This window comes from Esox lucius, chromosome 4 (genome assembly GCF_011004845.1).
Source record: "Esox lucius isolate fEsoLuc1 chromosome 4, fEsoLuc1.pri, whole genome shotgun sequence".
In the NCBI taxonomy this organism is placed as follows: Eukaryota; Metazoa; Chordata; class Actinopteri; order Esociformes; family Esocidae; genus Esox; species Esox lucius.
Window position 1 is genome coordinate 14327667 of NC_047572.1, and position 11593 is coordinate 14339259.

Consider the following 11593-nt stretch of genomic DNA (forward strand, 5'->3'; position numbering starts at 1 on the left):
AGAACTACATCTCAATTTGTACTAAACACACACTTCAATGCTTAGAACCAAGAATTATTTGAAAAAAGCAGTTTTCTGTAGCTTGCCATCTAACAGCTCAGTAAATACAAAGTTTTACACAAAACTGTATGGTTGAAAAATTTTGAACATTTTGCATAAAGTGATACGGTGTGTGGTGTAGGCTTTTTGTCTCACTTTCGTGTAAAATACGATAAAACACCTTTTTCAAAATTCCTGATTTTAAAAAAAAGTCCCAGACCTAGCAGAGAATCAGCACGAAAATCAGCACGACTTGTTTTCAGAGACTTCCTACATTCTGACAGAATTTGCATGTGGTACATGCTGGGGGTGTATTTGGACTTCCTCTTTTAGTAGTCAAACCTAAGGTCAGATGGACTTTTTACAGCATATACTGTTGAGGCTTAAGGTTAGTCCTTCAAGCTCATTATATAAGATTCTGAATAAGTTGACAGTTGTACCAGTTCAAAAAGAGTAGTCAAAACCGTTCTTATAGACAGGCGGCAGACCTTTTTCAATTTTTGTAAAATTTTACTGGTTCACTTGTTTTCTAAGTTGTATTTGTTTAGTCATGGACGGAGGGTTACTCTCCATGTCGTCATCATCTGAGGAAGACTCTCCACTTCACAATACCAGTCCTATGCCAGAAGAACACGGGGCTATAGTGGAATCAATGTAAGTTTGAAGCAAAGCGTCTTAACGTATTACGACAACAAAAATTATAACAGGTAAATGCAGCTGTTGTAGCTTATCAAAACCTGTCATAATGTTGTCTTAAATGTGACACATCACTGGAATGCTAAATGCAGGTGCAGATTTAAGGACACCATCTTTAGGACTAAAGATTGATATTTGTTGTATGTTACTCAAAGTCCCAAAGCTTCCTTTATGACAGTGTGATAAAATACATTTAGCTATACAAAGTAAACTGGCAAAGCCTTAATGCTTCCTGACAGTGTCATACCATTTATTTAGCTATTTCAATGAAAGTGACAAGAGCTTGTCATAATAGTTGTTGGCAATGTCATAAAGTGTATTCAGCTATTCCAAATAAATTGACACGGGTTGGTCATAATACTTGTTGACATTGTCATAAAGTGTATTTGGCTGTTCTAATAACACTATACGTGAGATATAATAATGTGTTTACTGTGTCTGTTAAATGTGTTTATTTCATGCACATTTACGTTTGAACTGCCCTTTTAACAGTTTACTAAGTGAGATTTGCCATTTAGTCATATTAAAATATAGACAGAGGAATTATCTGTGAGCACTTAAAAATACTGACAGTAAATGACAAAATTCATGTAAATAGATCATCAGTGGGCGATGGATTCGAGTACAGTTACTGTAGAGAAGGAACACAGGGTGTCAATGGAGTTTCCCACTTACATATTTTCAGTGTGTTGGACTGTCCCTCACAGCTCAGATCATAGGAATACTGCTGATGCTCTGTCATGTGTTCGGTTAGACCTGAGTGGAAACATTTAATAACCACATTTAGTGAACCATTACCAGGGGTGGGGGGGTCTATTTAGTAGTGTCCCTCCCAGTCTCTGTTCTTGGCTTGGGAACTGTGGAGAGATGGGTGTCTGAGCTGTGGGTTACCTGAGTGAACAGACAGTTTGTACAGTTAACACATCCACACATTCTTCTTGAGACCAGTGGGGGTTCAGTCAAATCCCAAGCCAGGAGCTGAAATGCCCTTGACATTCGCTGTCCGTGTACTTTGTGGCGATATATGTAGCTCGGTTTTCTGTCACCTATGTGTTCTTTTGCGGCACTTCACCAAATAGCCGCACTTGGCCGGTAGTCCAGGTGTGATGTGACTACGGTCAGTGGGGACCGGTTTGGTCAATTGTGATGTCAGGAAAGCAGAGCAACATGTCTTCACTCTGCATTCTAGCAACCACTGAATAACGCTTTCACCAAGTCAGCTTGTATCAATCTATGTTGACAACTACTGTTTTATTGTTGTGGCTCGAAAGCCGGTAACAGAAAGAGGGAGATATTATTTCCCGGTTTTTCATGCTAGATTACAATAAATTACCAATCTGCCTCAGGAGCAGATATCATATTGGTGTCCTTCCAAGAGAGCATTTATGATTGTAAACTCAATCTGTTTCACGTCCGTCAGCTGTCCAAGAAGAAGAAAATATGTTGAAAAACAGACGACAGACGGGCTGCAGACTGTCTCCATCTGTGAGGCTACATGAACGAGATAATCTATCGATAGCCACAACTGTTATCAGCTTTCAAAGTTATTCTATGAAACAGAGAGCATTTCCTTCAACTCTGACAATACACCAGCTATGAGATATTACCATTCTCTTATCAAGGCTATATCATCTGATTACAATGCCCCAAATTTGCCTGAAGATTAAAGACATTTCTAAACTGAAATAGCTTGTCATTGAGTTGAAGTTTGAACATGCTGAACTCATATGCAACAAACAACAAGCTTACAGGGAAATTGTACCAGAAACTAGCAAGGATGAATTGGCATCCGTTTTGCAAAACACATTTGAAGTGGCAATAGACACTGTGTGAGCATGTGGGTGTGTTCCACACCAACAACATGTGAGACTGTGTATGTGGGTGTGTATGTGTGTTTGCATGTTGACATCCTAATTTGTGAGACTGTGTATGTGGGTGTGTATGTGTGTTTGCATGTTTACATCCTAATTTGTGAGACTGTGTATGTGGGAGTGTATGTGTGTTTGCATGTTTACATCCTAATTTGTGAGACTGTGTATGTGGGTGTGTATGTGTGTTTGCATGTTTACATCCTAATTTGTGAGACTGTGTATGTGGGTGTGTATGTGTGTTTGCATGTTTACATCCTAATTTGTGAGACTGTGTATGTGGGTGTGTATGTGTGTTTGCATGTTTACATCCTAATTTGTGAGACTGTGTATGTGTATGTGGGTGTGTATGTGTGTTTGCATGTTTACATCCTAATTTGTGAGACTGTGTATGTGGGTGTGTATGTGTGTTTGCATGTTTACATTCTAATTTGTGAGACTGTGTATGTGGGTGTGTATGTGTGTTTGCATGTTTACATCCTAATTTGTGAGACTGTGTATGTGGGTGTGTATGTGTGTTGCATATTTGTGTTTGATTCTATGAAAGTGGCTGTAAGGGGGTGACTGAGTACATTGGTGTCTATTTGCTATAAGCGTGCATTCAAAAGAGTGCTCTGGGCTTCCTATAATATCAGGGCCTTGATTTGTATGTTTGCATGTGTGCATGTGTCCATGTGTGCAGGCCGGAGAAGGAGACAGAGGAGGTAGTCCCTGCTGGTGACAGGTCATTGTCCGGTGAGGACCAGAGGTCACTAATCACCGACAGTATGTCAGTGACCTCAGCTGACCAGGAGAAGCTACTGCTACTCAACAGGAACACTGAGCTACGCAAAGTCAACAAAGAGGTGACAAACAACGACACCAAGCCAACAATGACAACACACCTTTTCGACACTGGTCACCGTAGCTGATGACAACCATGATTATGACGATGATTCCAACGAGGCAAACATGACCTTGACAGTCATAATGACGAGTGTGTGTGTGTGTGATAGCTGATGAAGCTGAACGAGGACTGGGACCAGGTGTATCGCAGCACCACTGTGAGTCTACAGCAGAAAGTGGAGGCACTGGAGGAGGAGAACAACACGTTTAAACAGCTCAATAACAGACTACTGCTCAAAGTCGATCATGAACAGGTACGATGCAGAGCAGAGGACACACGCACAATGCATACAGACAGACTCTCACACACACACACACACACACACAGCTCATTCATACAGACAGACAGACGCACGCACGCACGCATGTGGACGCCTGAGGGGCCAGCAAACAAAAGGTTAAAACCTGAACTGACAAGGTGGAAATTCAGTCAATTTGCCCTTGAGCAAGGCACTTGCTCCATGGTAAATGTCAATAAAGCTTTTACCCTGGCCATGACCACGCCCTCTGGAGGTGTAGGGATATGAGAAAAAAACGAATTTCCTTTTCACACCTACACGTGTGAAACAACACAAACAGAAGTACCAACACCTTTGACCTTTGACAAACGACGAGCGACTGACACACACACACACACATGCACACACATACACTGACAGACACATGCACACACATACACTGACACACACACACACACACGCACACACATACACACACATACATCAATCAATCAATCAAATTTATTTATAAAGCAGCAGTTGTCACAAAGTGCTTTTACAGAATCACCCGGCCTTAAACCCCAAGGAGCAAACAACAGTAGTGTTGAATTTCAGTGGCCAGGAAAAACTCCCTAAGAAGGCCGAATTTTAGGAAGAAACCAAGAGAGGACCCAGGCTCAGAGGGGTGACCAGTCCTTTTCTGGCTGTGCCGGGTGAGATATTAAGAGTCCAATTGGAATAATTAATAAATGCATGTGGGCTAAATCCAGAGTCTATTTAAATTTAGACTAGGTCAGAAGTATGACCAGATGGACAAGGACAGGGATACCAACGGGCCCCCCAAACCAGGTACTCCACAGGTGTGGACCAGGACCTCATGTACTCCTAAAGTTTAAAATGGGAGGAGACTGGGAAAATTCAGAAAATGCATTCCCCATATCAACAACGATTTATAGTGGAGAAGGAGAACTGACACAATCCCCCAGCACAATAATATAGCAGCGTAAGACCTTGGAACTGAGACGGGGGGGTCTGGCGACACTGTGGCCCTACCCGGGGGAGGCCCCGGACAGGGCCCAATGCACACACACACATGCACACACATACACTGACACACACACACACATGCACACACATACACATGCACACACCCACACATGCACACACATACACTGACACACACACACACATGCACACACATACACATGCACACACCCACACATGCACACACATACACTGACACACACACACATGCACACACATACACATGCACACACACACACATGCACACACATACACTGACACACACATGCACACACATACACTGACACACACACACACACACGCACACACATACACACACATACATCAATCAATCAATCAAATTTATTTATAAAGCAGCAGTTGTCACAAAGTGCTTTTACAGAATCACCCGGCCTTAAACCCCAAGGAGCAAACAACAGTAGTGTTGAATTTCAGTGGCCAGGAAAAACTCCCTAAGAAGGCCGAATTTTAGGAAGAAACCAAGAGAGGACCCAGGCTCAGAGGGGTGACCAGTCCTTTTCTGGCTGTGCCGGGTGAGATATTAAGAGTCCAATTGGAATAATTAATAAATGCATGTGGGCTAAATCCAGAGTCTATTTAAATTTAGACTAGGTCAGAAGTATGACCAGATGGACAAGGACAGGGATACCAACGGGCCCCCCAAACCAGGTACTCCACAGGTGTGGACCAGGACCTCATGTACTCCTAAAGTTTAAAATGGGAGGAGACTGGGAAAATTCAGAAAATGCATTCCCCATATCAACAACGATTTATAGTGGAGAAGGAGAACTGACACAATCCCCCAGCACAATAATATAGCAGCGTAAGACCTTGGAACTGAGACGGGGGGGTCTGGCGACACTGTGGCCCTACCCGGGGGAGGCCCCGGACAGGGCCCAATGCACACACACACATGCACACACATACACTGACACACACACACACATGCACACACATACACATGCACACACCCACACATGCACACACATACACTGACACACACACACACATGCACACACATACACATGCACACACCCACACATGCACACACATACACTGACACACACACACACATGCACACACATACACATGCACACACCCACACATGCACACACATACACTGACACACACACACATACACAGACACACACACACACACACATGCACACATAACACTGACACACACACACATGCACACACATAACACTGACACACGCACACACATACACTGATACACACACACACACACACACACACACACACATGCACACACATACACTGATACACACACACATGCACACACATACACTGACACACACACACACATGCACACATACACTGACACACTACCCTGATTTTGTTTATTTAGAGCAAGAGAGAGTACTATGAACACACCCTGATGCAGGAGCTAAAGAAGAACCAACACCTGCTTGAGTACATCCGGGTGCTGGAGACCAGACTGCATCACACAGATAAAGACAGAGACTGGAGTCTGGGCCTGGAGGTTAGATCCTTTTATTAACTATTATTACTGGACCTGTACATGTTTTTAAAAGTCAATGTACTCTGTCCTGCTCTCCTATTGAATGCATCTATAACATCAACAATAGTCCATACGATAGTACACACATATATATATCTATATATATATCTATATATATATACTACTTCTTCCCTCCTATAGACAAGTATGGGCTCGGTGACCCATTCTCCAGAATCCAGACCCATCTCTGACACCCCTGGAGGACCAACTCCCTCCCCAAGCAAACACCATTGCACCCTAGCTGGCATCTCCTTATCTCCCTCTAGTCACAGCCACAGTGCCACTCTACACCAATCCAAGACATCTCTCCTCTCCTCATATACCCCAGACCGAGGGTACTGGAGCGGAGGCAGGAGCACCAACGACCCATTCAGAGCTGCGGAGGAGCAGGCGAACCCACACAAAGAGGTGCAGGACCTCAAAGAGCAGCTGGAGGCCCTTAGATGCCAGGTAGACACATCTTTCTGACTTTCCTCAATTTATGTCAGTGAAGATAATGTCAAAGAAGTATTTCTGGTCTACTCTGACTATTACCTAGTGAACAGCACCACTGTGTGGCTGTTTATCGTAACTACACACATTCTTAGACGTCCGCTGTGTTTTCAACATCTCGTGGGACTCAACTGTCCTCTTTCCCCAGAAGAGAACACGGACGACAAACACGTTGATCACAACCGAGCATTAACTAACAGTATCGCGTCCTTTTTACCCAGACAGAGATCTACGAGTCGGATTATATGACAGAGCAAAAGGACCACAAACACACACAGCAGGAAAACAAGAGGCTGAGGAAGAAGAAGGAGGAGATGAGGCAACAGATGGTCCTTCTACAGGAACAAGTGAGAGCGGGATAAACACACACACACACACACACACACACACACACACACAGGCGTTAATGAATTAATGACAACAGTTAGGCATTGCAACACAGGACATAAAGCCTCATCTTTGACATGGATGTATCAACCATACGTTTTCATTACAATTCCCATCTGTGCTGCACATGAATGTGTCCGTGTGATATTACTGCTACGATCTTTTCCCTTTCACTATGCTAGGGTCAGGTTCAATTCGTTTTCCAGGAAATACAATGAAACTAAAATTCAAAACGTTAATTCTTACATAGCCCGTTTACCTTTCATTTTACTAAGTGTGAGCCTTTGAATAGGGGTCTCACTATTCGCAGACCGGGTGTAGAAAAAGATGAGACAGAAAACCAACCGTGGTATACAAAAGGAACTGAAAAGATGTGCTCTATTCACATTCACAAGGGCCCAGTAGCCTGGTTCACTGACAGAAATGAACACCTAGCTTACCTCTGAGTGAAACAAACAATCCTAAAAAGCTGAATCAAACAAAACCGTCACCCGGTCAGCACCGACATACATTAATTGTCCTTTTCTGTTGTCTGTTCTCTAACTGTAACCCTTGATGAGTGACACCTGTTCCCCCTTTTGCCCAGGGTGCGGCGTAGTCGCTGGGCGGGCCCTTGTGCCCCCCGGGTAGTAGATGGCTCACGCAAGTCATTAACGTTGCACCATGAATCCAGTGTTGCGTCATGTCACAAGAACCTGACTGAGTCGAATGGAATTGAACCCAACCTCTCTGGTCTCTGGTCTTGTTTGTCCAGCTCAAGGTTTATGAGGATGACTTCAGGAAGGAGCGGTCAGACAAGCAGGTCCTGCAGCGTCTGCTGTTGAAGAAGAGCCCAGCACCAGTTAAACAGCCTGTCCTGGTTCACCGCTGTAATAATGACCAGCCACCTGTAGGGGGAGACAGGAGGAGGCGCAGAGACGAACAGAGGGAAGCGCAACCGCACCCCAACGTACAACAGGCAGACCAACCCCACCACCCGCTATGCCCCAAACACTGCGAGAGGAGGAAGGCTGATGAGTTCCTGTAAAGAATGCACATACTCACGTTCACTTAATGCACGACCATGCTAACAAACATTTTAGGTGTGCGATGATTTTGTACTGCCACTATGCTTAGCTTACTCAAGTGACTGAGTTTAGTTATCTTTAAATAAATGATGTGTGTTACCTTTCTTACAATGTTTTATGTAACCAAATGTATAATTGTACCTTTATGTAGCCTTATAAATAGGGTGCATATATGTTCTTCATCTGCCTGTGTTTAGAACAGACAAACCAAAATCTCAATCCAGTGATGACATTTTTATAAACCTGCAGTTTTAAAGAAAAACATTGTAAAAGCCACAGCCTGTAAGATTTACAGTTAATTAAAACAAAATATTTCCCAACATTTTGATGAACACCAGTACGACAATAGAACTATAACTCTTCTATTTCCTGACGAGGACTCTGGTTACCGTGAAACTGGAAACATATCCCATCAGTACCTGCAGGTGTCACACTTCTTCAAAACTCCAGGGCTACTTACAGTTTCTAATTTTCTTACGTGCTCCCACGCTTCTGAATGGACTGAATGTGAATGCCATTCCAGACCAGGACAGGATCATCAGAACTTTCCGATACACGAGATGACTATTAGATAAAATGACACAAGACTCTCCAAGAGTCACTGTTCATTTTTGTTATTTCCCATTTTTCAACCCTTCAGGTGTTGTGAATACAGCTGTGATATCAGCGACTCTTGAATCCCAAATGACACACTGTTCCCTCTGTAGTGCCCTACTTTTCACCAGAAGCAATACGGCGCACTTTGGAATCGGTGAAATTTACGGATAGGATTATCTCGGAGTAATACAACGCTTCTCACAGGGAAATCTAATCTCCTCAAAGACACACTCCCCCACTGCTGGGCTGTTTGACGGAATGGGATGGTAATGTGATTACATGGTACCTTGTTTAACCTACAGAGAAAAGACAGGGGACAGCATGTGTATTCCTGCAGCTCTGTCGTAACTCCACACTAAGGTGGAGGCTTTTATTGGGGTCCGGGTTTTTCTGCTTTAAGGGCCGAATTCAATCAAACAGGCATGGGGAAATGCATGCTGTAGCTGGTTTTCTGTGAGCCGCTGCCTCCGGTGCATGTGCTGCAGCCCGGGTTCAAATCCCATAAACTCACAAAAAATGCCCTCCAGAAAAATGAACACAAATAAAACTGTGATTCGTCTTGGGGTCTGAATATAAGCCACGACCGTGGCAACCCCTTCACAGGTCACTTCTCAGAAGTAGAAGTGGATGGCAAAGGAAGACTACATACAGAAATAAACTGCATGAACATGAATATGACGCGGTTGAAATTAGTCACCTCAGTCACCCTCTAGCTTAACCCAACAGGCTGAACTGGTTGAAAATGTTGTTCTTACATGATTTCAAACGGTTTCCGGTTGTAATGATGTCATTGTAATCAGCTCTGGCCGCTAGGAAGGAAATGGAAACACAGGGGACAGAGGAAACAGACATGTGAAGCAGTACTAGACAACAGTCCAGACAACTAACATTGGCCTATAATATTAATAAACTGTAATGACTAAAGACAGTCTTACCAGGATGAGAGATTTCTTAGGAGAGAGCAATGAGATGAAGAGAGTATATTACTAGCCTCTAACTGGTATCTAGAGTGTGCAGCTCTTTCTTTTCTTTTCAAAAAACGTACTCTAACTACCTCCTTTCTCTGTTGACGCACACACTGCACCCACCCTAACCACAAACCAACCTATCCTAACCAATCCTAACCCAGTTCAGCCCAACTACAACCCAACCTATCCTAACCAAGCCTAACCCTGTTCAGCCTAACCACAACCCAACCTATCCTAACCAAGCCTAACCCAGTTTAGCCCAACCCTGACTCAGCCCAGCCTAACCAAGCCTAACCCAGCCCAGACTAATTATGCCTGACCCAGCCCAGTCTGATTAAAAAGTCTGAAAATCACAGGACCAAATAAAATGGAATGATAAAATACTGCGTAGTTCCATAGGGCAGTTCTAATAGTTCTGTTATTGAGATACAAGTTCCTCAGATAGCCTGTGAACATTGGTCTTATTTGCTGTAGTCGGCTACAGATTGTGTTGGTGCTGATTAGAATTCCTTAAAAATCTGTTGTTTCCTCTGTAGCTGGGCCTGGAAGTTGAACTGTGCTAGTCTTCCGCTGCTCTTGTTTACTGGAGCAGCACTTCCTGTTCGGAGATTCCTCCTGATACCACTAAGAGCTCCCTCTCTCTCTTGCATTTTTCTTCATTCTCTTTCTTCTCATTTAACTCTGCAGGTGTGTTCCTCTCTTTGTTCTTCTCTCAATATCTGTTACGCTCTTTCTTCCATCATTCTCTTCCCACTTTCCTTTTTCCTCTTTCTCTCTCTTTCTCTCTCTTTCTCCCCTGTGGATTCTTTTTAAAGCACAGATTGGCCCCCTCCCCCCTATATCATTACATTCATAAACTCCCTTTGAGTCCTCATTAAATATTCCTCTCTCTAACCCTGATGTCTTGAAGGGGGAAGCTGTACATGTGGCTTTGTGTTTGTGTGTGTTATCGTGAGTGTGTGCAACCCCTCTGAAACTAAGTGTGTGCGTTTGTGAGTTTGAAGGTGCCATGAGCAGACAGGCCAGGGAAAGAATGTTGACCTGGACTTCACAAATGGCACCCTATTCCCTAGTGTGCACTACTTTAGACCAGAGCACCATGGGTCCTCGGGTCCCTGGTAGTGCACCATTTAGGGAATAGAATCCCAGTTAGGACACGACCCTGTTCTGAGGGGAATGTAAAGAATGCCAGTGTAATTTTTATCTTACCCTCCTCTACCACTAGCCAGCAGCTATTACCTGTCTATATTTCATATCTATTACCTGTCTGCATTTCATATCTATTACCTATATGCAGGGGGAAAATTGGGATTTGTGAAGTGGGGGAGCCCTACTTTCTACTTTGTAGATGTATCTATAATGTTAAACCGCTGGCCTGTGAAAGTACAGGAGCTCAGCTTCCCCTAAGTCTCATTTGGACCATTTCTGCAGGAGCTCAGCTCCTGCTGGCTGCCGCCCAATCTAACCCCTGCCTGAATGTATTTCATATTTGTATCTGCATTTATTTCATATTGATTTCCTGGATATATGTCATTTTCAGAATGTGTGTGTGGTATTTGCTGTTGTGTGTGAATGTGTGCGTAACATTAGTGTGCCAAGAATCTGTGTGCCGCAGATTGAAATATCAAGGCTTTAGCTCAGTTGGCTAACACAGCCTTGTGGCACACTGGTTTGAATCTTCATAATGTTAAAAAAAAAAACAAGTGTGAATGGCAAAAATCAAGTCTGCCTACAGTCTACAGAGACTGCATTCAACTTGTCACGTTACATTAGGCTAACAAGTCTGAAC

At 43.6% G+C, this 11593-nt stretch overlaps 1 protein-coding gene across 1 annotated transcript; it reads left to right on the forward strand.

The window, feature by feature from the left end:
• The first annotated feature begins 381 nt into the window (after nucleotides 1–381).
• si:ch211-153b23.7 lies at nucleotides 382–8343 on the forward strand. Its single transcript, XM_010894323.4, has 7 exons — nucleotides 382–693; nucleotides 3286–3448; nucleotides 3599–3742; nucleotides 6120–6254; nucleotides 6435–6743; nucleotides 7007–7132; nucleotides 7927–8343. Exons 1-7 carry the CDS (start codon nucleotides 590–592, stop codon nucleotides 8197–8199), a joined length of 1254 nt encoding a protein of 417 aa, XP_010892625.2. The 5' UTR covers nucleotides 382–589; the 3' UTR covers nucleotides 8200–8343.
• The last annotated feature ends 3250 nt before the right edge of the window (nucleotides 8344–11593 follow it).